The sequence below is a fragment of the Hydra viridissima genome, unplaced genomic scaffold (genome assembly GCF_058129835.1).
Source record: "Hydra viridissima isolate aposymbiotic clone 2 unplaced genomic scaffold, HvirCarnegie_v1 scaffold_1, whole genome shotgun sequence".
Taxonomy (NCBI): Eukaryota; Metazoa; Cnidaria; class Hydrozoa; order Anthoathecata; family Hydridae; genus Hydra; species Hydra viridissima.
Genome location: NW_028324300.1, coordinates 32,780,274 through 32,808,087, shown reverse-complemented (window position 1 = coordinate 32,808,087; position 27,814 = coordinate 32,780,274). Strand labels below are relative to the sequence as shown.

At 30.2% G+C, this 27,814-nt stretch overlaps 2 protein-coding genes, 1 long non-coding RNA gene and 1 pseudogene across 7 annotated transcripts in view; 1 reads left to right on the top strand and 3 right to left on the bottom strand.

Annotated features, from left to right (window-relative positions):
• The window catches only part of LOC149894598 (uncharacterized), a 36,427-nt gene extending 23,924 nt beyond the window's left edge, over nucleotides 1–12,503 (top strand). For 3 of the 4 annotated variants that reach the window (XM_090088172.1, XM_090088165.1, XM_090088178.1), the window contains exons 6-11: nucleotides 9,609–9,825; nucleotides 10,013–10,233; nucleotides 10,714–10,776; nucleotides 10,849–11,071; nucleotides 11,269–11,540; nucleotides 12,274–12,503. In XM_090088172.1, the coding sequence (XP_089944298.1) occupies nucleotides 9,609–9,825; nucleotides 10,013–10,233; nucleotides 10,714–10,776; nucleotides 10,849–11,071; nucleotides 11,269–11,540; nucleotides 12,274–12,332 (1,055 nt within the window). In that variant the 3' untranslated portion in view covers nucleotides 12,333–12,503. The remainder of the gene's footprint in view (nucleotides 1–9,608; nucleotides 9,826–10,012; nucleotides 10,234–10,713; nucleotides 10,777–10,848; nucleotides 11,072–11,268; nucleotides 11,541–12,273) is intronic. The other variant, XM_090088183.1, reaches the window with a different exon arrangement.
• Nucleotides 207–1,932, bottom strand: LOC149894599 (uncharacterized; annotated as a pseudogene). The gene is made up of 3 exons (XR_016452725.1): nucleotides 1,815–1,932; nucleotides 1,605–1,673; nucleotides 207–1,424 (listed from the first exon to the last, which is right to left on the bottom strand). The product of XR_016452725.1 is annotated as an uncharacterized LOC149894599 (transcript).
• Nucleotides 12,504–15,147: 2,644 nt separating the features above from the next.
• On the bottom strand, nucleotides 15,148–23,391 carry LOC145192725 (transitional endoplasmic reticulum ATPase-like). Its single transcript, XM_090066092.1, has 17 exons — nucleotides 23,252–23,391; nucleotides 21,905–22,007; nucleotides 19,602–19,777; nucleotides 19,377–19,457; nucleotides 18,663–19,046; nucleotides 18,534–18,577; nucleotides 18,327–18,380; nucleotides 17,865–18,080; nucleotides 17,183–17,460; nucleotides 16,886–17,062; nucleotides 16,600–16,758; nucleotides 16,279–16,457; nucleotides 16,126–16,204; nucleotides 15,913–16,038; nucleotides 15,756–15,839; nucleotides 15,513–15,667; nucleotides 15,148–15,432 (listed from the first exon to the last, which is right to left on the bottom strand). Exons 1-17 carry the CDS (start codon nucleotides 23,260–23,262, stop codon nucleotides 15,336–15,338), a joined length of 2,403 nt encoding a protein of 800 aa, XP_089922218.1. The 5' UTR covers nucleotides 23,263–23,391; the 3' UTR covers nucleotides 15,148–15,335.
• A 947-nt stretch (nucleotides 23,392–24,338) lies between these two features.
• LOC149894597 (uncharacterized) lies at nucleotides 24,339–26,552 on the bottom strand. The gene is made up of 3 exons (XR_016445049.1): nucleotides 26,499–26,552; nucleotides 24,701–26,143; nucleotides 24,339–24,631 (listed from the first exon to the last, which is right to left on the bottom strand). It is a non-coding gene; the product is annotated as an uncharacterized LOC149894597 (long non-coding RNA).
• Nucleotides 26,553–27,814: the final 1,262 nt, after the last annotated feature.

Below are 27,814 nucleotides of genomic sequence, written 5' to 3'. Positions count from 1 at the left end.
ATTTTTAATAAGGTCTATCCAATTATCTGGAACAAAAATTTGGTCCTTCATTTTTTTGGCTTTTTCAATCACAGCAAAGTCTCGGTCGCAGGAGGAAAAACTATGTCCTGGTGCAAAAAATTTCTGTTCAATGGTTTTCAGAAATTTGTGCAAAATATATTGTAACATAAGAGACAATTTTATATTACGATTTTGTCCACCGCAACTATCGCTATACAATATTAAATGGGTCACAGTTTCTGGTATGTGTCGAAAAACATGCTCGAGGATACACGAACCTATCTCTTGAGTACCTCTGGATGCTTGTTCCTCACTCCATACGTACATAAAACCTGTCTTTAAGTTTTCATCGTGGTTTCCAAGATTGTAAGTCCACATTTGCCTTTTATAGTAGGATATTCCTGTACTAAGCACTGGTGTCGGTAGAGTTTTTTGTAAGTCGAAAACTAATACCCTCTTGTTTGGATTTGTATGTGCATCTAGTATATCTTCTTTCATTTTTTCTTTTGCCTTTTCAGCCATCTCTTGATGAATAATAAGGTCGCTCCTAACAGTGTTCTTTTCTTCACCCTCTGAAAGACATCTAATTTTATTGTTAAATAGATCACATTTTTGACATGTATCTGATTGCGAATGATGAAAATGTAAATTGAATTTTGTATTGAATATGCGTCGAAATACAAAAATTGAAAGTGGGGTGCGATTATTTTCATTGCAATTGCAAACATATTTCTCGTACATCGTTGACATTCGTAAAGTTGGAAGCAAATAATTTCTGTACTGGTTGTCTTTTCTGCTATAGTGAGATTGGTACGTTGGAAATAAGCGAATAAATCTTTAAAGATATTCTGTGTCTTCATCACTACTTTTATTTTTTGGAGCCGATTTACCTCTACGATCTTCGATAGGTGTACCATCTGTTTTTTTCCTTGCTAAAATATTTGTTATTGTCCCATCAGGAATCTGCAATGTGTCTTTGAAGTAAGTTTTGCAAATCTTTTTAACATTTCCACATTCATCAGTTACTTATAGGAACGACTATTTGCCCTACGGGAGTTATTTGATGCAGTATACGTCCTGTGTTTTTCTTTTACATCAACAGAACCCATCACAAAGGCATTTTTTAAATCCCAGTTCATGGAGTAAAAGTTAGAAAAAATTTGATTACGGCAAGCAACTGTTATTTTACTGCTGCACTCTAGATTGCAACCACAATCTTTGTTAATAAAAATTTTTGGTTCAACTACTTTGCCCTTTGATGTAACATATCCCTTCCCTGTTGACCTTTTCTGTCTCATTTCTTTTGTGTAGTTCTGGATGGGCAACTTGCTTACAACTATGTCTATGACTATGGGTTTCTCCTTGTACTTCCTGGGAAAAGCTGTCGTCCTCTCCTACTTCTCCAACAAGGTTAACATTTAAATCTGTAATGAAAATGTTAGATAAAAATTATTTTCTAACAAGAAAAGAATTCCTAACAAAACAAACTAAATGGCCCTAATGCTAGGCCTAACACCAATGTAAACAATCAGTCCTAGGCCATATCAATAGGACTAAAAAATTACTTTTGTAAGCCTATTTAGTTTTAGACAAATTGTACATACCATTAACTCCTGTTAGTATAGATATAGGTCGTGCGTTTTCTTCAACATATTGATCCCCAATACTTGAAACTGAAACAAAAAAGTGCATGTCAGTTTTGAAAAACTAGAAGAGGAAAACCTGCCTAAACAACATTGAGGCTAGAAACTATATTATTGTATGATAAACTCAATGAAAAGTATATCTTGATGCTGCATTAATTATATACATACCTTCGCTAACATCATCCTCTAAAGAAGTGTTGTTATCTGCATCTGAATCATCGCAATCACTTTTCATTAGAAACTCTTCCAAATCTGAGCAGTTCATTTTCGCCATGTTGATTGTTGGATAGGCAAGTTTTCCACAATTCAAATTTTATTTTTCTGTTAAAGTAAATATGATTATAGGTAGTAGCACTGTATGGATGGGCTTTGGGGTTTCGCACTTTTTCCACAACAAACTACATACTCAATGTACAGTTTGCAGTGATTATCCGGAAAATTTCAAAAATGTGGGTTAGACCACTTTTCCGCTGAGCCCCTCATATATTCTGAAAAAGATTTTGATTACATCAAAAACTAATGAATATTAAGTGAACAAAACAGATCATAAAACCGGCTCCGACTTATAAATAGCTTTAAACATGAGTTTTTTTATATAAATCAAATCCGAATTTTTAAAAATGGCGTATAAGCAAACATATAAATGCAATTTTAACTCAACATGGTGCCAAGATTACCCTGTTAGGACTGTTAAAGGTAATATTTATCAATTTTACTGTGTTCCGTGTGTTAAAAAACTAATTTGTCATCATCAAGGAGTTAAAGCAAATGTTATTGCAATAAAAAAGCAAACTTCTTTAAATAACTTTTTAAAAACTGATACAACATTAGACAATCAAGTAATTAATGCTGAGGTCATGGTAACAAATTTTTTGGTTCAGCACAAGATTTCTTTAGCCACCTCCGATCATCTTACATCTCTTTTTAAAGAGGTTATTCCTTTTAAAAAATTGCCAAGAGGTATGCAGCAAGTCGAACTAAAACAATGGCTATTATAAACGAATCATTTGCTCCACATTGTCGAAATTACATTGTAGAACATTGTAAAGTTCATCTATATTCCTTAGGCACAGATGGATCGAATGACTCTGGCATTGATAAGATGAATCCTATATGTATCAAAATATTTGATGCTAACCGCTCAAAAGCAATAACATATCATTTCTTTGATATGTGCTTAACATCTGGAGTTGATTGTGCAATAGCTGCTGTTATATTTTTTTCTATAGAAAAAAAATTTGAAGTATATGAAATTCCATGGGAAAATAGCATAAGTTTAAGTGTTGATAATACAAACTCTATGATTGGAAAAAGAAATTCAGTTGCATCAAGATTTTTAGAAAAAAATAATATCTTTATTGGTGGCTGCCCTTGTCATCTTCACACTTAGCTGCTAGTAAACCACATGATGTTTTTTGTGATTATATTGCATTAAGTGTTAAAAATGTTATGATTGACTTGTACTATTGGTTTGATAAGAGTGCAAAACGAAAAGGCAAATTGAGAGAGTACTTTGAATTTTGTAATCAAGAATATCAAGGCATTCTAAAGCATCTATCAGTTAGATGGCTATCTTTAGAGAAATGTATTTCAATATTGTCAAGTATACAAGCCTGAAAGCTTATTTTTCAAGTGAAAGTTTTGCCGATGAAAGGTTTAAGCGTTTATATGACAAATTTCATAATCCAATTTTGGAACTAGCATGGCTTTTTCTAACTTCAGCATTACCTTTGTTTTTACATTTCAATCTACTATTGCAGCGAGAAGAGCCAACAATTCATTGTCTAAAATCAGCAATGGAAAGTCTAGGCAAAAAGCTGGCTAAGCGCATTATTCTACCAAACAAACTGAAAAACATTTCATCGGTTTTAGAAATAGGCTTAGAAGATTCAAAAAATTATATTGATACTCAAGATATTTATCTTGGAGTTCTAACAAAACAAAAACTCAGGCAACTGTTTGAAACAGGAGATATTTCACAAAAACAATATAAAGAATTTCATGATGCTGCTTACTATTCTTTGATGTCGTCTCTTTAATATATTAAGCACAAATTTCCTCTTAATGATGATTTAATTGTTAATGCTGGTTGGGTGGATGTTTTAGACTGGAAAACTCGAAGTGAGAGCAAGTTCAGTATTTTTATGACCGGTTCCCACACTTGATGGATGGTATCAAACCTGATGAATTGTATGAGGATTTTAGCGATTATCAGGTTTTAAAGAACAATGATTTTGATGATGTTTTTGAGGAAGCTAAGATACCTTAAAAGATTCTTGATGATATTGGAGATGAACCTTTGTTTCACTACAGAATTGACGTTTTATGGTACCATATTTCAAAAATGGTTATTCCCAACACTTTAGTTAAACGTTTTAAATTGCTACCAAATTTAGCTGAAATTGTTCTCATTATTCCCCACAGTAACGCTGAGTTAGGACGATTGTTTAGTATTGTAAAAAAAAAACAAATGTCTTGAGGGATCAGCATTAAAGTTGGATGGGACATTATCAAGTATTTTAGCTATGAAAACAATGTTTCCCGAGGCTACTATACCGTGTTTTCAGTGGAAACCATCTGAACAGCTGTTAAAAACATCAAAAAAAGCAACAAAAATGTACAATGCTAAACATAATGAATAAATATTATTTATCTATTTATAAAATGTAACTTTTCATTCTATTTTAATTTTTCTTGTTTGAAAAAAAGCCCTTTTTTTTTTTAATTTTACGGTTCCCAAGGTTTTTGTGTAAATCTCAAGGTTTTTTTTAATGAATCTCAAGGTTTTTAAAAAAAAAGGCTGGAAGGTCTGTGAATTAGTATATAGAATAATGATTTATAACAAACCACATTATTTATTATTCAAATCTTAAGTACTTATTATTTGCAATATATTTTTTAAATTGGATGTAAATTGTGTTAGTGTATTTTACGAAATTAGTGCTCAATGTTCAGAACAGAACATAGAAAATAGAAAGTGCTCAATGTTCTTAAAGAACAAGAAAGTAGAAAGACTTCTTGACGGTTCTGAAAAAAGAGAAACTGGCAGCATATATATATATATATATATATATATATATATATATATATATATATATATATATATATATATATATATATATATATAAACAATATCTAGATAATCTAGATAATATCTAGACAAACAAAAAATTAATAAATCAATTGACTGGATGATTATTGTTAAAACAAAATGAATAAAAAATTATGATGAATTAAATAATGATAATCAATGCAAATCAAATCCTATTTAACAAAAATTAGTTACTAGAATTTAAACTATTACTCCAATAATATCACAAAGGATGTTTTCAAAACCAATCGCAAAGGTTTTTCTAATTCATTTTGATGTATATAAACATTCAATAATCACCATTATCTTTAAACTTATTTAGCTGCTTTTAACAAATTTACGTAAATTACTTGTTCATTTAACTAATGTCCATGCATTTGTTGTCATTGATTTATAATGTATTTTGAATAATAATAATTTTACTACAAAAGAATTTAATAAATCGATTTCTATTTCTTCCAAACAAATCGGTTAAATTCGTTTTGTCAACAGTCTACTAAAGACTACTGCTGATTTTATTAATTTATTTATTTTCAATCTAAATCTTTTTCTTCCTTGCAATATTTTCATTCTTGTTAAATAAACATTTTCTTTTTCTTCATTTTCTCCAGTTTTATTTATCTTTACTATACAAATGAAACATGCTATCAGTCAAATTTCAATGTGTTGTAATTAAGCAGGATCCATCCTCCTTCAGTAAAATAAATCACATTTCTATATAATTATAAAATATACTTGTAAATAATTTTTTTTTATTTATATAGTAAGCATTGTAAAATAGTAATTGATTTCTTTGACCAGAAAGTTCCATCAACTACATTAAAAAATTAAAAAAATCATGAAAAGTACCCAAAAGAGACTATGCTGTCAAAATATATTTGGCAACTAAAAGAAAAAAATATTAACTTTAAATTAAACTGGTCTATTTTAAAAACTGCACCGATCTATAATAACATATCTCAAAAATGTATATTTTTTTAACAAAAAAAGTTTGAAATTATTACTTATTTAGATCAAGAAAATTTACTAAATAAAAAAAAATGAACTTATTTCTAAATGCAGACATGAAAATAAGTACCTTTTTAAAAATTATAAAAGCAAATGAGCAAACCTATTAACCAAATTTATTTAATTCTAAATACCAATTAAAAATAATAAATTTATATATATATAATACATACATACATACATACATACATACATACATACATACATACATACATACATACATACATACATACATACATACATACATACATATATGTATGTATATTTATATGTATATATAATGACCACACGCTCTATTTTGTCTATTACGAATAACTTCCACCGACAGAAACCATTCTGTTTATGCGGTCATCAAAAAGCCTTTCAAAACAAAAGCGCTAAGTATTACCGAGTTCTCGACACTTCAGTGTTCGTTGTCGAAAGAAATAATTAAACGTCGGATTTTCTACCCTACCTTCTGAATCAAAGTATGAAAAAACAATATAAATCAATATCGATGTCTTTTAGCTTGTAGATAACTAGAAAAGTTGTGCTTAACAATTTAAACCCTTATTTTTTGAAACATTTATCTTTAAGTTTAAGGACAATATGCGTCATCCACCATATTTTTGTCAATAATATTTTTTTCAACTTAGCCCAACTTTTGATAAGTATTATTCAGCTTAGACAACAAATTTTCAAAAACAGTTTTTTTTAAAAAGGAGTTATAGAAGGTAGGACGAACTACCATAAAAATTTGGACTGGCCTTAAATTACCTGAGCAACCTTTGAGATTGAAAGATTGGTTCTTCTAGAGCTGTGTATATTCCCTGCTGTTGAGAAAACACTTTCAGATGTTGATGATGCAGCAGGTATACAGAGATTTTTTCTGGCCAGCCTTGACATTATTGGGTAAAGATACTGGTTTTGTTTCCAAAATTCCAGTACATTTGTATTTGCTGGAACTGGTTTTGAATTTAAATACCCCTCAATTTCAGCAGAAATGACTTTCTTGGTGCTTGTTTCACCTCCAGGATTAATGTAACCTGCACCAAACACTTTCTTCCTCAGTTGTTCAGTGAAATCAAAGTTGTCATCATATTCATCATCCAACATTGAAGGGGAAGGAATGCTTTGGCTAGCCAAAGTTTCTTTTTTTGACAGTTCTTCCATAGCTTTCTTTACTGCAGTTTTGACAACTTCAAATTTTTCCCCCTCATCCACAAAGCACATGCCCTTGCTGTTAGATCTAAAAAATGAGCTATAGAGAATTCAATATTCATCAACTCCCCTTTGAATCTTTTGTTTAGATCTTCATTCTGATGACACCTCGGTTTTTGGCTTGATCAACTCCCTTGCTAATCTTTCTCTGATGTTGTATAGACAGTTAATAACGGAACAGATGCTAACATTCTTTTCGCTGCTGCATTTCTCAGAGAATTCTCAGAAGCCTCTCAGAAGCCGGATGACAGATTGAATAGATTCCACTTCATCATCTGTTGGTAAAAGATCTGTCAACTTGCAACTTCCAGAAACAGTAGGGTTCGGATTCTTTAAAGAATGCATTGCCGGAAGAAGATCCACCACAGACTGCATTTGATGGAGGTCAGAGTTCCATCTTGTGGAGCATCTCTGTACTAACTTCGTTCTGGAGTTATTTAAGGCTTTAGCAGCATTAACTAAAGTCATAGCTTTTTAAAAGGAATAGTTGAAGTGACCTACTAATTTTGCTATTTTGTGGTTTAGAATTAAGCATTTTTGGATATCTTTTATCATCGACAGCACCACTGACAACTAGATTTAGACGGTGGTTGACACAACAAATTGTACTTTGAACCCAAATTGATTTCCTAACAACTGCTTGGACATTAGCTGCACCGTCGACTGTTATCCAGGTTTTGACTCCAAAATCAACTTCAAGTTTGTTGATTGATTCATTGAGCTACTTGGCAATATTGTCGCCAGTATGTTGTTCGGGGAAGTAGGATATTTCCACCAAGAAGCGCTTTAATTGGAACTTTTAATCTATATAGTGGAGTGTAAGGCTCATGAAAGACAAATTGGTGTGATCAGTGGTCCACACGTCGGATGTAAAGACCACTCCATCAAGATTTGACTTGTCTGTATTGAAAATGTTTTTTACTTGTTCCTTGATGAATTTAAAAAGGAGAGGAATGTATTTTGTAGATATATTCTTTGCTGTAATGGCTCTGGATTGACCGTTGGTTGCAGTTTTCATCATCCGGGTGAATGCGTCAGTTTCTCCAATAGGAAATTGTTGAGTGTCCTCAATCACCCATTTAGTAATGTCAACAACAGTTTTTATTTGATTGATGTCAGTAACTTCCCATTCAGGTTTGGTAGCCTGTTTTCTGCCTTGCCGTGTTTGTGTGTTGGAAGTGCCACAAAATCCACTTGGTCCAGGCTGTGGCGATGCTGGTGTATCTTTTTGTGTATGTGGACATCTCTTCAGAGGCAAGCTCATCAAAAATGTCTGGTATTGTTGATTTTTGCTTGTCTTTCCTTTCTAATTGTTTATTTAAATTCAAGTGGACTCTTTTCAAATGGTGCCTTAAAGGACTTGTGGTGCTTTTATTGATTAAGTATATTTTGCCACAGGCCTTGCATTTTGCCTTGTTTTCCTCCACAATGTTGAAGAATTCCCAAATATTAGAAAGCTTAGACATCTGAAAAGAAAAAAAAAAGTGAAATAAAAAAAAAGAAACGATTCGGATTAAGTTTGCCATATCGGATCGGACGAATATTTCGGATTATTTATTGAAATTAAAATCCACTAAAATGGATCAGATTATTAATAAGGATTACTTTTCGGATTAAAAATTCGAAAAAAAGGATTAAATCACATTCGGTTTACGGACATTTTATTGAAATATTTGCCTCAATATTTCCTTAATATTTGCCTTAACAAAACGTGATTGTTTTTGATGCATACAGTTTCCAAAAAAGAACTAATTATCTATTAAGTTATTTGAAAATTTTCCTTAATATTCGTCTTAACAATAAATGATATTTTAGAGGCATGCATAAAGTTTTCAATTAAAAAACTAATTATTTGCCTTAATTATTGAAATGAACGTAACAATTTTTCAAACTAGTTTTTATCACTATTTTTATTTCTGTTGATATTTAAGTAGAAGAAATATAACAGTATAAACATTATCAAACCAATCCACTAATTGAAGCAATCCGCATTGCGAAATAATTCGCAAAGGAATATGATCCACAAAAAAAAAAAAAAAAAAAAAAAAACCCGCAAAAATTCAGTTCGAAATATTCTTAACTTTTAAATCAAAATAATATAACAATGGCTTACCGTAATAAATGTAGGTGAAGAATAGTAGACTTGATCTGTTGAACGAAATAATTTTTCGAATTAATAATCCGAACAGCAAAGAGAATCCGCAAAAAAAATAATCCGCTAATGGTAAGTAAAAATTTTTCGGATTGATAATCCGAACAGCGAAGTGAATCCGCAAAAAAAAAATTCGCTAGTGGTTCGTAAATTAGTTTTCGGATTATTAATACGAAAATTTTTTACGAACTGACTGTTTTAATCCGCAAATTGGCTTTTTGCGGATTTTACGAACCGAATCGGCGGTGCCTAATAATTTCTAGAAACATAATTATGATCAACCTAATCATAACGATGATCCGTTGATGACCTTTATAATAACCATGATCATTATGATAATGATCATGATCAAGATCATCATCATCATCATCATCATCATCATCATCATCATCATCATCATCATCATCATCATCATCATCATCATCATCATCATCATCATCATCATCATCATCATCATCATTATCCGAAGGAAACACCATCAGCAGCAGCATCGCAGTTAAACTTTTTTTAGCCATTTTAGAAGCACATAACACTTACAGAAAGAAACATAACGTTGCACTCTTAAAATGGGACAGAGAACTCGCCGCAAGTGCGGAGGATTGGGCTTATAGCGTAGCAACTCAAAACCAAATGCAATTTTCTCCACAATCTATGGTTTTTAGTGAAAATATATATAAGTATAGTCCAACGGATGACTTATTTGAACAAATAAACGCCGTTGATTATTGGTTAGGTTTATTTCTTGTTTCTTAGTTATTTGTTTATTTCAGCTTTTAAATCTATTTAAAGTTTAAAGTTCGCTTAAACAAAAAAAAAATCGAAACTATATCAAAAAAATAAACGTTTTAAGAAAATGGCAATTTAAACTTGCTTTCATCTAAAGGATGTTTAGTTAACATCGAAACTTGTTTGTAGGTATAATACTGGAAGAAACTACAGATACACATCGAGAGTAGATCGACAGGCTGGCGCTTTTACTCAAATTGTGTGGGACGATGTCAGGCTCTTAGGCTGCGGGAGTTGTCAAAACAAGTTTACACAACTGGCATACGTTGTTTGCAGATATAAGCCACGTGCAAACATTGGGGATTATTCTCGACACGTCAGACCAATACCAAGTAACTATAACCAATCAGGTTTCAAATATAAAAAATATATATAAAAAAGGAGTAGTTTAAATATTAATTTAGCTTTACTACAAAATATAACCTTACTTAACAAAAGTCCAAGAGTTGAACTCTTGACCAAATGACAGTTTATAACCATTTAACAGTTTTTAATGAAGCTGTTTTAACTTAAACACAAAGGTACCAAGCGCACTAGGTACTCACGTGAGCTAGATTGTTTAAAAACTTTTAAGTTTTAGGGGTTCCAAAAAAAATAATAACAAACTGATTGTTAAACTAAGCACGTGGTGCTGAATAAACGGTGCTAATAGGTTCTGGAAAGTTCATTTTGTGACGTTTCTGATTGTACTAATTTATATATACTAACAATCCATTTTATAAACAGCAGGAAAAAAATAGTTGGGATGCTGTTCTTGAACAATTCGAGTTAAATTTTGAATTGTTTCATTTGTGGTGATTTGGCTGATTTTTATTCTTTGCTCCTTACAGAAAACTCTACTCAAAACGAATCATTTGCTGGAGTTGAACTTTTAAACGCGATAGATGTCATGGGTAAGTTAGTCTACATGTCCTTAAGTTACTTTTTAAACTGTTGAAGCAACGTTTCTCAAATACTTTACGTAGGAGCATTTCAGTTCGCGCATAACTTAATACGCGTTAAATATCACGGTGTCAACGGATTAAAGTGGAATGAAGATTTAGCAAAAGGGGCCGAAAATTGGTCAAAAAAGCTTTCCTATAACAATGAACTAATGTCTTCTCCTATCACAAAAGAGTATGGTGAAAACATATATAAATGCACGGAATGTACAACTGCAGCTGCTGCAAACGAAGCAATTCGCTATTGGTAAGTGAATGCAATGGTAAAAAAAAGTTAGACTTTTAGAATATGAGCGAGTAAGAGCGAGTGAAGGGTGTTCGAGTGAGGAAAAACCTGCGAGTAGGGTTTGTTAAGTGAGCTTCGAGTTTGTATAAATAAAAACTTTCTCGGGTTTTCTTTCTTTTTTAAATTCTACTTTTGTTTTATCTTTATTTAACTTTTAGGTACGCAACAATAAAAGAGTACTCATTTGACGATCATATTATCCATAAGATAAATTACCAAGCATACGAATTTACTCAAATCGTATGGAAAGAAACCGAGTATCTAGGTTGTGGGATATCTTTAAACAAGAAGCTGGAAATATCTGTTGTTGTTTGTAGATACAAACCACGAGGAAATATTGGCTCGATAGAAAACTTTAAAAAAAACGTGAATCCCCCTAAGTCTCTTTTAGATGAAATGACGCTTATAAAATCTCCGATCTTTGGCAAAGGTAAGATTTTTATTCCGATTGTTGCACTCTCCTATTTACAAATGTGAAATTCTGTTATTTTTCATTCAAAAATAAAAAGTAAAAGTTAAATGTTAATAATAGAAGACAAAAGTTTCACAAGTTTTTAATCGAATCTTTTGCGATTTGTGGATAATCAGTTTGCGATTATCTCAGATAATTAATTTGCGAGGAAGATAGCTCATCAACAAACCACTCAGTATTATATTGATGAGCTATCTTCCTCGCAGGCATTTATTAAATTGTTGCTAATTCAATGCTTTTCTTCTTGTCGTGTTCAGTTCAAAAAATATTCCTTCCAAAGCAGAAATTAAAATTAGTGTTTGTAACTCGTCTTTTTAAATTTGTCATCAACAACCTTCAATCATCAATCTTCAATCATCAATCAATATTCAATCTTCAAATTTATTTAGTTTTAATGTTTTGAAGCTTATTAATAAATTTTTATTCAGGTTGTAAAATTTTTTCAGAACAAAACATGGAATTTAAGACTGAAAAATCGTTTTTTACCATGACCTCCTCATTCTTTCACCTCTTACCACGTTGTTACCAGCTCAAAATAATGCTGATGCTCGTTATAACCTTTTATTAAATATGATTAGTAAATCTGACTGCATTCGCTGATTAGGGAGTGTAGCAATTTTTTATTCTCAATAGTAAAAAGCTTTTGAAATAGCGATTGTATCCTTTGAAATTGATTTTTATTTATTTATAGGTCGTGAAAAAGATATACCTTCCCTCAACGAGTTGGATGAAAAGCAAAAACCTCTTTAACAAAAAAACCAATCAACCTAAAACCAAACCGATCCAAAAAGCTTTTGGTGCCAAACATTAAAAGCTAATTGTATGAATAACTTTTTAGTAGGCCAAATTCATCGATGGTTTATTATCCAATATGTCACATTATCCATTAAGGTGTCATTAAAGTTTAAATTTAAATTCAAACGTAGTACTGATTTTAACTTTAGTAACGGTATATTTAACTTGCAAAAATTTGAAAAAAAAAAAAAAAAAAAAAAAATTGGTAAATGCGGTCCTCACTTTTTTTTGGTCACTTCTCTTAGCATTATTAAACTTTAAAAACGTCTAAAAAAAGTGGTTTTGACCATCCAAAAAAGAGAACCACACTTTAAATGTTGCAGATTGTTAAAGATAGCTGAAGTGCGACTTTTTTTCAGACTTTCAAACTTATTCATATAACAAAATATTCCTAAGTCCACAATGATCGTTATTTAACATCTCTTTGAAAGTTCTTGAGTTCTTCTCCACGGATTAAACCAACCATCCTCTCTAATATATCTCTTAATGGACTGTGTATGACAAGGCCAGTTGGATCATAGGGAGCACAAAAGCTCAGAGACATTTCTTCATCATTTTTCCAGTCAATAAATTCTGCTGGATTTCTTCTTTACCTGTCTAAATTATTTCCCTTTGTGTCTTATTCGCCTATTCCATTTTTCTTACTTTTTTATTTTTATTTCAAACTTTCTCTTTCTCCTCAGTGCACCATGTTTAATACCTACCTTTTTTTTCTCCTAAGTGCAACAGCTTTACTTACATCCATCTTGTTTTAGAATATTTGTTACCTATCTGGAGTTATGCTTTTTGTTCACTGGCCTCCATGTGCATTGATTATGACCACTTGATTCAAAAATAGCAATTTTAGTTTTTTAAAAAATTATAATACTTGGTAGAAGACCAATTAAAATTTTCTTTAGAAAATTCAGGTCTTGCTTTTAAAGTTATTGTTTTTTAAAGCATAACTTTTCTAATTTAGCTTATAACTGAATATCTAATACTATACAGTTAAAAACTAACCCAGAAACACGCGGTAGACTAGAAAGATTATTAAAGATTAAAATAGTTTGCAATTCAAAAAATACCAAGAATATTATTTATAATCCATCTCAGTTTTCACTACAATTTTGTAATAGCCATCAAGAATATTTTAAACCACCAAAATCTTATGTATTGTGGAAAAATGTCAAAATGATTGTGCGAAAAGTGGACTTTAAGGCTCATCAGACAGCCAAGTGTTTTGAACTTATCTATCATATTAGCTACAACAAGTTCATAGTTCGGCGCTTTCAGATTCCAATAAATGTTTTTCTTTTAGTATAGAACCATGCAATTCTGCTTTTATTGAGTTAAAAGTACAAAGGTCAAACACTCCAATCCGAGTTTATATTAACTGGAGAAAAAAAACAACTCAGCCATTTATTGTAAATACCGACTTAATAGTAAACGATTTAATAGAATTTATGTATGATTAAAAATACTATTTCTACATTTTTATTAATAACATTTTTTTTAACATCAAAATTTGACAAATCGGTTGGTGACTTTTTTAATTATTACGGAGTTAGCACATCAAACAACACAGAGTATGATTAATAAAGAAGTTTTTATTGTTAGTCTGTGTGATTGGTAAGACCAAGTTTGACAACTCATAATTTTTAAAGGATGCTTCTTTTTAAACGAGACTTTTGAGATATGACTGCTACTTTTACTCTCTTTAAGCACCAAACCTCATTTTCTCACTGTTTTCTATGATTCTTTTAGATGTTAAAAAGAGAACATATTTGATTAAGCTTGCGTACAAGTACTGCGAGTCGCATTTCCAGTACATCGAGAAAATTTATGGCAGATCATTTCATTGATTAAAATAATCCAAAAGCCACAATGCATTTTTATTTGGGTTTTCCTTCTATTCTATGCTAAGGACAACGTCGAAAAGCCAAAATTGTGATTAGAAAAAAACGTCTTAAAAAATACATTGATGGCCAATCAAGGATATTGAATCATAATTTGTCAAACAGATTCGATATCAGTCAATCTCAATCGTTCAAAACATCCAACAAAAGACCGATTATCAAAAAAAGAAGATTCCTGATCAATCAGAAAATCTGATCAACTGCAACCATGGTTGCAGTTGAACTGATAACAACTATGGTTGCATATACAGAAAATTTTATAATTGCGATTTCATTTAGGAGTCTTGTTTCACATTTTCTCATTTGAATATTCCGTCTGCTCTGGGTGTGAATCAAGAATTTTTTTTACGCAAATACAATATCAAAAGGCTGCTTCCATTTACCCAATAGTATTAGTAACCCATCATCTCATGCAAAATCGGTTGGATAATTTCTCCTAGAGAAAAACGTGATTTTAGTTGAAAAGGAAGATAATCCTGCATGCGCTTCTGAGTTTCATTCCAATAAAAACTGTTTTTTTTATCGTTTTGAAAGGGCAAAAACAAGCGAGAAGCACAAACAAATTGATCAACTGAAAAATAGAATCCATTAAGCTAGAGTAATACCGTTTATCAAAAGCTTCTTACAAAACAAAAGTATCTTTATAGTTGCTAAAGCTGTGACTATTTTAATGTAGCTAGCGATCACCCGTTAATTTGTTCAAGAACATCTTAGTAGAAAACACAAAAACATTTCAATAGTTCATCGTCTAACGTCGATTATCCCCCAAATCGTTTTCCAAGCATAAACAATGATATTATACTGACTTAATTAACATGTGAAATTAGTAAAGATGAACTGTTCCTTAAAATGGCATTGATTATGTGTAAGAACAATTTAAATGAAACACTTATATTTTTCTTTTGTGTAATATTACAGTTTCAAATTTCAAAAACTAATAAAAGGATCTGATAAAGTACATAAGTAGAACTAAAATCAGGAAAAAAAAAGTATTTATAAACAAGATTAATAAATACAGCTACTTTAGAAATATTTCGTCAACCAATCAATATCAAAGTTCTATCTAACTGTATAAATCGTCATCTTCTTCTTGCGCGTAAGGATTTGATTGATTTGAACTACCAGAGGGAGGCGCAGCTCCTTGTTGACTACCCGGAAACCTAAAAAGTAAACTTTTATTGTAAATATCAACTTTGTAAAAGGCATTCTGCAAGTATTACAGTAGATCGATATTTCTTACCTAAAGTTTGTTCCCAGACCCCTACTTTGTTGAAGTGTCTGTGCAAACATTTCATATTTTCTTATGTCATTATCGCTGACTGATCGTCTAGCAAATTTCATTGACTCTTCAAAATGATCACGACGAATCTCTGGTACAGGATCTTCATCATCATCCTGAAAGCAAAAAATTACTTTTCTGGGATGATTCCGTAACATTTTTACTAAATAAATTAAAAAGGTAACTAAATGTAAAGGTCATCACCATGTTACTATCTGGATTATCTGCACGTTGTTTTTCTCTTTGAATATCTTTTTCAATCGACTCACGAATTGCAAGTTTACAAGCCTTAAAAAAATATTGTATCAAAGATCACTGTGTTTAGAAACTTCACAAATTGCTCTGAAAAGATAAAACTTACTCGCTGAGCTATTTCAGTCAGATCAGCACCGCTGAAGCCGACTGTAACCTTTGCTAAATAAGCGAGATCGACATCCTTAGAAATTGGTGTTTTTCGTAAAGCAGCCTTTAAAATTGCTACTCGAGACTAAAGAAAAAAACAAAACAACTATAACAAATACCATTAAAAGGTTTTGATCTACAGAAAGAGCTGAAATTAACGAATATTACTTACAAGTTCGTCAGGAAGCGGAATATATATAAGTTGATCAAGCCGACCAGGTCGAAGAATAGCTGAGTCAATAATATCGGGTCTAAACGATAAGACGGTTTTCTTTTAAAATCCTCCACACAAAAGATATTTTAAAGCTTGACAAAAAAAAATTACCTGTTTGTTGCTCCAATTATAAAAACATTTTTTTTGGGTCCCATACCATCCATCTCTGTTAGAATCTGGTTTATAACTCGATCAGAAGCACCACCCCCATCACCTGCACTCCCTCCACGAGATTTTGCTATGGAATCAAGCTCGTCAAAAAAAAGAACACATGGAGCTGCCATTCTGGCCTAAAGTCAGAAACTAATTATCAGTAAATCTTAAAAAAACTTTAAAAAACTTCATTTACAAATTAACAAGCTTTATAGTGTTTACATTCATAAGTTAATGATTTATAACAAATATTGTTTGAATTTTTTAAAGCAAACTTACTTTATCAAACACATCTCTGACATTGGCTTCAGATTCACCAAACCACATTGTCAATAGTTCTGGACCTTTGATTGAAATAAAGTTAGCTTGGCATTCATTAGCAATGGCTTTAGCCAACAAAGTCTTACCACATCCTGGTGGACCATAAAACAATACTCCCTATAAAAAAAAAAAAAATGTTTAGTCATTTAAATGCTACAAATAGCAGCTACAACAAACTAAGCTTGTTAAGCAAAAAAAAAACATATTCTTTAAAAATGCTAAATTTATGAAAGAAACATTCTACCTTTGAAGGTGTCATACCAAACTTCAAAAACTTTTCTGGATGTTCAACAGGATATTGAACAAGCTCTTGCAGTTCACGCTTTACATTTTCAAGTCCTCCAATATCAGTCCATGTTACAGTTGGAACCTCAACAACAGTTTCTCTTAGAGCCGAAGGGTTAGTGGCTCCCATTGCAAACTGCATTAAAAAAAAAAAAAAAAGTTAAAAACTTATAATCAAAAAGTTCTTTTTGATAAAACTAGCAGTAAAAGTACTTAAAACATTTTATTTGTATTAACCACTTTACTAAAATTTTACCCTGAAATTATCCATTGAAACAGCAAGAGAGTCAAGTACAGCAGCATCAATAGTTTCTTCTTCAAGATCAATAAGATCCATTTTTTCACGAATTTGTTGCAGAGCAGCCTCAGAGCATAATGAAGCAACATCAGATCCAACATAGCCATGAGTCTCAGCAGCTATCTGTTCCAAATCAACTTCATCATCTAACTTCATATTCTTAGTATGAATACGAAGTATTTCTAACCTACCACTTGCATCAGGTATACCAATATCAACCTCTCGGTCAAATCGACCTTGAAATAAAAATTACAAAAATGAACAAGTCATTTGGGATTTAGTTTGAGACTTTCACAAACCAACAACTTATAAAAAAGAAATTACTTTCCAAAAAAGACCACTAAAGTTTTTTTACTAAAAATACTAATAATTTGCAAAATAACGTTGATGAAACTGCAGTGTTAGCAAAGTTGCAAGATTCAGCAATTTTCTTAAGTTATTTTTTGTAAAAGTTTTTTACTAAAACAGCAAGTAGTCATATTTTAAAAAGTTGTGTCATAGCTTTAATGAAACATAAAATATTTCATTATGTTTTAGTAAATATTATCATTATAGTGATAAAACTATTTTTTACTAAAACTTATAAAAGTACTGACACTAACAGAGAAATAAAGAAATAGAATAGAAGAATGCTTTATACCAAATCTTCGAAGAGCTGGATCAATACTGTTTGGTCGATTAGTTGCTGCCATTATGATAACATGAGACCTCTGTTTTAAGCCATCCATCAATGTCAAAAGTTGAGAAACAATTCTACGCTCAACTTCACCATGAGTTTTTTCACGCTTCGGAGCAATTGAATCAATTTCATCAATAAATATAATAGATGGTGCATTTTTCTCTGCTTCCTCAAATGCTAAAAAATTTTTTTAAAAAATAAAATAAAAATAAAATAAAAAATGTAGTGCATGCTGCATCAATACAGGTTAAATTTCTAAAACTGGAGTTTTTTTTAAAATGGAACTTGCTTTTGTTAACTGCTTCTTAAGCTAATTAAAGTAAAAGGCTTAAATGAAATGTTTTCTAACTGAGAATTTTGGAAACAAGTAAAATATATAGTTAATATAAAAAATACAAACACAATATAATTCACACTGGATACCTTTTCTAAGATTACTTTCTGATTCGCCAGCAAGTTTACTCATGATCTCAGGACCTAATGATTGAGCATATGAAAAAACATAAAAAAAAAGCAAACTAGGAATTCAAAATGCTCTTCTACTAAAAATTTGATATAATACATTGATCATTTAACATTATCTGCTGAAAAGAAAACTTAAAAACTTCTTTTAAGTTCAAACATACTAACCATTAATAAGAAAGAAAAATGCTCCAGTCTCATTGGCAACAGCTCTGTAAAAAGAAATTTAAAAAAGAGAATACATAATCGAAACAACCATTTATAAAATCATTTAAAAAATTATTCCAAAGATAATACCTAGCCATTAGAGTTTTTCCAGTACCTGGAGGCCCATATAACAAAATTCCTCGAGGGGGTTTAATACCTAATGCTTTAAACAATTGTGGGTGGCGTAGTGGAAGCTCAACCATTTCTTTAATTTGTGCCATTTGCTTACGACAACCACCAATATCATCATAACCAACTTCATTAAGTGACTCTTCTTCATCTTCTCGTTTAATTGGCTCCCCTTCACAATGAATAATTGTATCAGGTGCAACAATGCAATATGGAGATGGATCAGTTTCAACAACTTTAAAATCCACAGATCGCATTCCCCCACGAACTTGGAAAAGGTCTCCTTTACAAACAGGTCGATATGCTTCCATGAAATATGGCTTCAAAAATACCTCAAAAAGACTCCTAAAATATTAAAAAATAGATGATTTATTAAATTTATAAAGAAAAAATATTTCTAAAAGTATTATATTTTAAAATATATCCACTTCACAAAATTATTATCTTGTTGTTCCTTTAAAAATTATATTATAAGATCTCTTTTTCTTAAACATTAGCTAAACAAATTTTAGAGTTACAGAGATATACTTTATATATTTATTATTTTTACAATATAGAATTCTTTAAATAAAATGTAACCTTGAAATTATTGAAAAACAATAGCTACATTTTAATTTAAAACTTATAAATCTTTTTTTATTTAAATTTAAAAGTATTACTGATTTATGAACTCACCCAGTTAAACCTTCAACTGTATCATCCAATGGTAGGACATGAATTCTTTTCCCATACTTGACATCAGGGCAGGCTTGTACACTATATACATACATACATACATACATACATACATACATACATACATACATACATACATACATACATACATACATACATACATACATACATACATACATACATACATACATATAAATATATACCCTATGTATATAATTGCTATACCTTACAATGTCACCAAGTCTTACTCTAAGATTTTGTCGAACAACTCTATTCATACCAACTTTATCATTACTTGTGGCTTCATCATTAGACAAGACAATGCACACAGTTTCTTTCTTTCTTTTGCCTTTTAAGAGGACAGTATCACCACGAAACAACTGAAGCTCTTCCATTTTGTCCTAAGAAAAATAATTAAGCAACAAAAAGCTCGTTTAAAAGTTTTTTTTTGTGTTTAATCTGTTTACTGGTCATTATTTCATCAAGCATTTAATCTGTTTCATCAAGCTATTGAACAGTAAGCAGGTTAAACTATCCTAGGGATAGCAATCCAGGGATCCTGTATAAATTGTTGATCCTGTAATCCCGAGATATTTCACAAAAATTTTCTGGGATTTCAGAAATGTAATAAAAAAAAGTAAAGATAAATAGGGATAAAGCTATCAACTTATTCGTACATCATAAAGTGTCTAGTAACTATCATCTTTGGTAAAATACTTGTTACATAGATGTTTATTCTCTTTGCAATATTTTAATTAGTTTAATTTTGAATTTTCAACTTCATTTTAATTCCAAATAGTCGCACAAGAATTAGAGGGTTCTACTGCTTTTTTTTATATTATAAGAATTTATTAATAAAAGCTTTAATTAACAATTAGTAATAAAAACAAAAAACTTTAAAATTATATAAATAATAATTCCAGTTTAATTATGAAACATAAATAACAGAAAAGATATATAGTTTTAATTATAAAAAATGACAGGAATAAAACATTTTAAATAAGAAAAATTGAAAGTTAAATTTTTACAAAACAAAAAAAATTAGATAGAACCCAATAATTCTTATGTGACGAAATCTATCCGTGATTCTAAAAAATTCTTCAACTACGGTTTAAATTAATGAAGTTTTCAAAACACAGGTTTATTAAGTAAATAAACTTTTTTACAGTTATTCAAAATGGTAATCGTTTTCAGAGTAACAGATTCAGTTTGAATTATAGATCTGATAAAGAAACGTAAATTGAAATAGTTTAAGAACTTTAGAAATTTAAAAAAAAGTAAAGAACTTAAGTAAATATTTTTAACCTATAACCTAAAAGGGTAGAAAGTGTAACTTCTGAAATTCAAAAAGAAATGTCGTTATTTGAAAGTGGTGCCACTAGAGGTAATCACCTTCAAAAAGCATACAGTTATATACTATCTATACAGCCAACCAGTGTGGAATCCGAACAAGCAATCTCAGCGGCTGGGTTTTTATGCTTAAAAAATCGAACGCGATTAAACAACGAAATGATTGATGTTTTCAGATTTTTAAAGTAGTACTTTCGAAAATAAATAAAATTCTTGTATACTAATTTATATTCATATTATTTTTAATTACTATTTTTATTTATATTGTGTTATCTTATTAATGAACTGTTTCACAATTTAAATTACTTAGCTTCATTAGTAACAAATTATTTTAGTTAACTAAAATATGAAAAATAATTAATTTATTGATAATATACTTATATTATCAATAAATTAATCATTTTTCAGTGTTTGATGAGTATTTTGCTATTCACATGCTTCACCGCCAATGATTGTTTCTGTCTTTTATCAAATCCTGGGATTTCCCGGGGATAAATTTCTCAACCCTGAAATCCCAGGATTGAGAATGTCAGAGATTTTGCCATCCCTAAACTACACTGATTTCACTGAAACAAATGTTTAGGCTATTTTAATGTTGCTGTACCAATAAAACACAGGTCCAACTTTCTAGAATATGATTAAGGTTTCCTATTTAAAAATCACTGCTTTATATTGTTTATGCTAATATTTATACACATACAGTTAAGCTTTATTTATACACATACAGTTAAGCTATATTTATACACATACAGTTAAGCTATAATTATACACATACAGTTAAGCTATAATTATACACATACAATTAAGCTATTTTTATACACATACAGTTAAGCTATATTCATTTCTAATCATATTTAGGGATAAGCTGATGAAAGAATTTACAGATTTTAATATCTATAATTTATTTTGCTGATCAATTTTCTGCTGATATTGATAATACAATTTGAACTTTTGAGTAAGAAAAACAAAGCTATTGCATTCTCAACAACATTTATTTTTAATACAAATAAAAATAATGAAGAACTTAAAATAAAGTTACACAAAGTGCTAAAACAACTATCAGTTTAGCAAAAAAAAATTACTCTGTTAAATTAATGAATCTTTGGAAAGGGAAGTTCATACTATCTAATAGCAAAAACTTTCTTTATAAAATCACCTATTTAATTAGTTGTACTTACTGCAGACATTGTCACAACAGAGTTATCATCAGTAACTGCTTCCTCAACCATCAGTCTATTGGGTTTTGCTTTGGACTTGAGAATAGCGGTTGCAATTTCATCACTAAAAAAAGAATTGTACCTTTCTCAGCTTGTTATAATGAAGATTACTGAAATACTAACAACAATCTTAAAAATTCAAAAAGAAGCTTTTTACATTACAGATTAAATTTGCAGACTTGCTCATTCTTAAGACAGAATTGTGGGTTTAACCTAATTCACTACTTAAATTAAATCAAATTTAAATTTACTAAACATTCTTAAGTTTAGAAGATTCTAATTGCCTTAACATAACCTGTACAGAAAATTTCAGAGATTTTGAAAAACTTGGAGGTATGGTCATACTACATTGTAACTGTTCAGTATAAAATCTTGTATCACTTTCAATGCCTGGAAATCTACTAAAATTTACTGAGAAAAAACAACAGGGCATTGTATAATGCTTTTTAATGTTAGGATTACAACAATGACTGCATGTATTATCTTAAATTGTTTATTGTTAAATATGCCCTTGTAAGTAAAATTTAGCAAACCAAACTCAATTTATTAAGCGATAAAACATTAGAGTAAGAGTTGGTGACATGTCTTTATATACCAACATACAAACATACATACATACATACATACATACATACATACATACATACATACATACATACATACATACATACATACATACATACATACATACATACATACATACATACATACATACATAGAAGATATCTATATAATACAAGATATCTATAAAATTTCTAAACAAGCTGAAAAATTTTAAGCTAAGAAAGAGTTATTCTAATATCATGCTTAACTTCAACATCTCAATATGTAATCATTCATAGTGACTTTTATTTACTCTGTCCAAGTTGTGCATAATTTCCTATAAATTTACAAAATGATAAATTAAAACCACAATCCCATTATATGCCACTAAATTTTAATAGAAAAATAGTTTTTGAACATATTATAACATATAGTTATTGTAAATAAATCAATTTATGAATACAATTTAAATCACAAATTTGAAATGATGATTAAATCAATTTTTGATCAAATGTTTTTCTTTTTTCAATTATACATTTAAAATTCTTTTTTTAAAGTATCTTTTAACATAAAAATGCATTTGTAAAAACTTTTATTATGGTGAATTGATATGCCTTTAATTAAATAGATAGCTACCTTAACAGTTAACTATCATAAATGAAACCGTTGCAATCGCTAGTATTAACTTAGTATTTAATACATAAGAAATTTTGTTAGTTATAACTGTTGTTTTAAAAATCTAAACATTTTTAGAAACAAACTTACGTGCTTGCCATTTTTTGTGTTTACGACTCTTTTTTAAGAAATTGGTTTCAAAGTTGCCACTGCTCAATTTAGAGTTGAACGATTTTTTTGAAGACTTTAATACGTTAGGAAGAAAATGCTGATTCAATGTTGTCTGCCGCACATGCGCAAACTGCATATTTTTCTTAGTTTTTTGTAAAAACGAAAGTATGAATCAAATGTTTTAAAAAAAACGTTATTCTAACTATCTTTCATATTGGTATTGAAACATCCACTTTTTTCATAATTGATAATAGTATTGTAGTAGTATGTTAAAAGCAATATCATTTTTTAGTCAAGTATTATTAGTTTATGGAGATCAGCAATAGTGGGTTAAAAAATCCTCAAATTAGTTAATAGATGGACAACAACAAATAACAGTTGCTTAATTCATAGACCGTAGAAAAAGAATTCAAACTTTTTACTATAACTTAACCTTCATTTTGCTTGAAAGTTTTTATAATCGCCGAGTTATGCAAAACTTTTAGAAGATCAAACCTCAAATTGAACTCTTTATTAGTTTTTTGATTCCTCCTTTAAATATATCCACTCGCTTAAAAAAGATAGCTACCCAGACAGCACACGACACCGGGCCAGAATTCTGGCGAATTATCGCACGCTGCACAGTGGGCCAGGTATATGGGACATGGTGGACAAAACCTAATTATTATCCGATTGCTCCCCAAACCCATTTAGATATATAAATAATCATTCTGTATGAAATAATATTTTTTTTATCAAGAATATTTTGATTTTTAATAACAAAATTACAATTAATAAACTTTGTAAATTTTTTTTTTTAAATCAACCTTCTTTTCAAAAATCAAACAACAAATTGTGTTTAGCTACAAAGAATAAGAAGAAGGTGGAGCTGATTCCTTCAGCATAGCCAGAACTTCGCTAGGGATTTTTTTAAAACTCTTATCATTTTTTTTTTTGACCTTTTCTTACTGATGTTATGACAGGATCACTAGATACAAGTAGTCTGTTAACCAGGTCGCGATTTGTGTTCTAGAAGTCTTTCTACTAAAATCTTCCCTAAACTTTTTAAAATCCTTGTTGCTGACCTGTTGGGCCTCCTCTGACATCAGTCCAATTGTCAAGTACTGTCTAGCAATCATGGCATGGCCACGAACTAAAATTTTGTGTACTGATTGTGACATGTAATACCAGGAATACTTAGATATATAAAGTTTAAGAGCAGATTACAACACTCTTTAAATTTGACAGTATCAATTTCAAATCCAGATGATAAAGTGACTAGAATGATTTAAAAACAAAATAAAAGAGTTTCATCTACTTTGGCAGTTAATTGATAGTCTGCAAAGGCTCGTCGAGCGGTGTTTCCATCATTACTGGTATCTACAAATAGAATATATAAGATAGTTAACCTGATAACTTATATACATGTATTTATGTAATTTCACTTACCAGATCCTCCACTTTTTAGGAAATCCACAACCAGTCCAATTTAGTTCATAAATTCTGTCTGGATACGTTTATTCACTAGCTTAACATTTTCCTCATCTTCAATAGTTCTAAACTGCCACTTTTGAGTTTTCGGCTTGTATCCAATATGTAATACCATCTCAAAAAACATAATCCAGGAATGCAGGCTAGAAAAACAATATTTCAGTTCTAAATTACTAGCATTGTCCAATTTCAGCACCATTTCTAAGTTATTCATGTTTTTTGGACACACCACACACAGAGCAACATTGAGTTGAATTAGTTACATCAGACAGAATAGTATGAATTTTGCTATCAATCATGGTCAGTTCAGTAATGCTTTTGACAACCAGTTCTTTTCCACTAAAAGTAACATTAAAAATATCATACTTTCTATTTCAGATTCTAAATATTTTTCTTCTTCTAGGACAACAGCTTTGCTTTCTTTTTGAAAAGAAAATCTTATTAGACGACAATATGCAGTAGATGATGGCTTGTCATTACGCCATAATAGTACTTTTTTGTTATTGCAGAACACATTGAATTCTAGTGGTGCTAAGCAAGTAATGAACAGAGGTTTTTCTTTTTTTAATTTACAATCTCCAGCTTCCTCACTACTCACTTGCTTGTACACGCTCTGCCCAGTAGCCCCATCAAACCCGGCCTTGCATTGCAAAGTCAACCGAGTCAAACCATCCAGCATTGTGCTGATCACAGGAGCTTGCACCTCATAGAATCTTTTGACTTATGTTTTAGTAATTCTTGTAGTGGTACTTGTGCTGAATAATCATCAACAAAGATGTTCTCTAGATAGCAGTTAGCTTTGGACAATCTTATGTTGTTGTATGAAGGATATATATGGCAGTCACGTTCTTCAGCTCGATTTCCGATAAGTTGGTAGGTTGATTTTGACATACCACCATCTATAATTAATGCCAGACCTTCATTAGGTGTATACTTTTTAAATTGACCAGAAGATTCTAATATCTCAGCAACTTGCTTGGCAGCCTCATAATTGAACTCATTTCTTCATTTAAGCCTTGCTGAGTGGAGCAACTCATTAGTAGTAAAATTATTTATAACATCATTGAGCCTTCTTCTTTTGGTTTTGTCATATGCATCTTCAAAGGAAAAACTTGGTCTTCCACTATGTGATTGACTAGAATTCTCAGACTCAGATATATTAATACTTTATGTAGATTTAAAGTCCTGAGCCAACCAATTTTTACTTTTACTCTCAAACTTTATATTTCCCCGGTTTCCATCCTTCCATTTCTCTTGATATACTTTTAAAAACGCAGCACATCCAGTAGAACCCAAATTCATAGACTAGAATAGCTTCTACAGACAAAGAAAATGATTTATCACTTGGCTTTAGTTTGTCATGCCGTATACGTTTATGGACATCACTTATCTTCATATCAACTACAAAAAAATAATTTTAACATTATTAGTGCAACCACTATAAACTAATGTAAGATGAATATGACCATTATTTTCATTTCAGCTACATTTAATTAGGCCAGTAAAATAAGCACAGCACCTATTATTAACTAAAACCAAAAAAATAGGCTTGTCGTCAATAGCATTTTACAACAATTTATTTTTTTAAATGTTTACCAAACTAAAAGGGGCAGCTAAGAGCAGAATTAAACAGCACCAACCGGCTGTACATATATTGTAATTACATATTTTAACATTAATAAGCTGTTCCAGCAGGTTCTAAACTATATGCGCCACTTTTGATATATAATTTTATTATTATAAACGAGAACCTTACCTTTATATTTCAAAATGAAACTGTGAGTTTAATACAAGACCTTGGAATTTGCTGTGGTATTTTTCTTAAAGCTATAAAATTAAATTTTAATAATATGTCAATTAATTTCGCATATGTTAAATAATTTATAAGTTATTCGTTGTTATAGTTATAGATGATATATTTATTATAAAAATTAATAAATGAATTTCTAAATATATTCAATTGTAAATGATAATTGTACATTTATCAAACTAAAAATAATGTTTTAAACCATACATTATGCTCTTATATACATAATATACTAAGTAGTTGGAAGTATTTTGAATTGTTTTTTTGAGGTTTTGTCTATTGTCATTTACATTATATTCATGAAATGACTTTGTCAATGGTCACTTTCCTTATTTTAGCAATTCAATATAAAAGTGAAACATCCAAATTAAATCTTTATATATTTTTATATTTTAACTTCTGGATAATGTATTGTTCTTGTTACATATATAGTTAGAGTTATTTCAATATGCTTGCAACAAATATTTAATGAAGATATCAGTTGTGAAATATTTAATCCACAGAACTCCTTTGGTGAGATAACTGTTACCCCCTCATACATATCTACGAAAGACAATTTTCCTGCTATAAGAGAAAACATTGTAGATAATAATGATCAGTTTTTGGAACTGCAGTTAATATATTTTCTGATAGCAATGCTAATTTTGGAATTGAACTTGATCATATTTAAAATCTTAGTAATGATAATGATGATGGAACATTTTCATCAGATTTGACTCCCCTATTAGCTGATTGGGCTGTTCAGTTTAGCGTTAATCTGACTACTTTGTCATCTTTACTTTGCATTCTCTGTCTGTTTCATCCTGATTTCCCTATTTAAAAAACTCAACGCAATTTTATAGTTGCATATCGAGCAGGTGGTGATTATTTTTATTTTTGTTCAGCAATTAGTTTAACAAGTATTAAATCATGTTTATGATAAACTTGAAAAATTTTCAGCTCTTTAAGTGCAGTTGATTATCAATGGTTTGCCTTTGTTTAAAAGTAGCATAATATCATTATGGCCAGTTCTATGCCCTTCGCAAGGTTTTAGTATTAAAAAACCTATATAATTCAAGTCTGTTAAGAATCACATTTAGTATCACACTTAGATAAAGTTAAACACATAGCAATTTTAGATGACAGAATTCTCAAGTGTGTATTGTTACAAGTTGATGATGGTTTTGTTATTTCACCCTTGCTTCACTTGTTATAATTTAGTTTGTTGAAATCTATTTACTTACGTTATTACTTACAAAATTAATATGCTTAAATACATAATTAAT

Bases quoted from the DNA above. Each gene is read 5' to 3' on its own strand.
- LOC145192725 (XM_090066092.1), bottom strand. The intron at 19,458-19,601 runs GTATAGCAATTA...GTATGTATATAG, and splicing joins AGACTTGGTGACATTGTAAG to TGTACAAGCCTGCCCTGATG. The intron at 16,458-16,599 runs GTAAGTTTGCTT...TTCTGACTTTAG, and splicing joins TCAGAGATGTGTTTGATAAA to GCCAGAATGGCAGCTCCATG.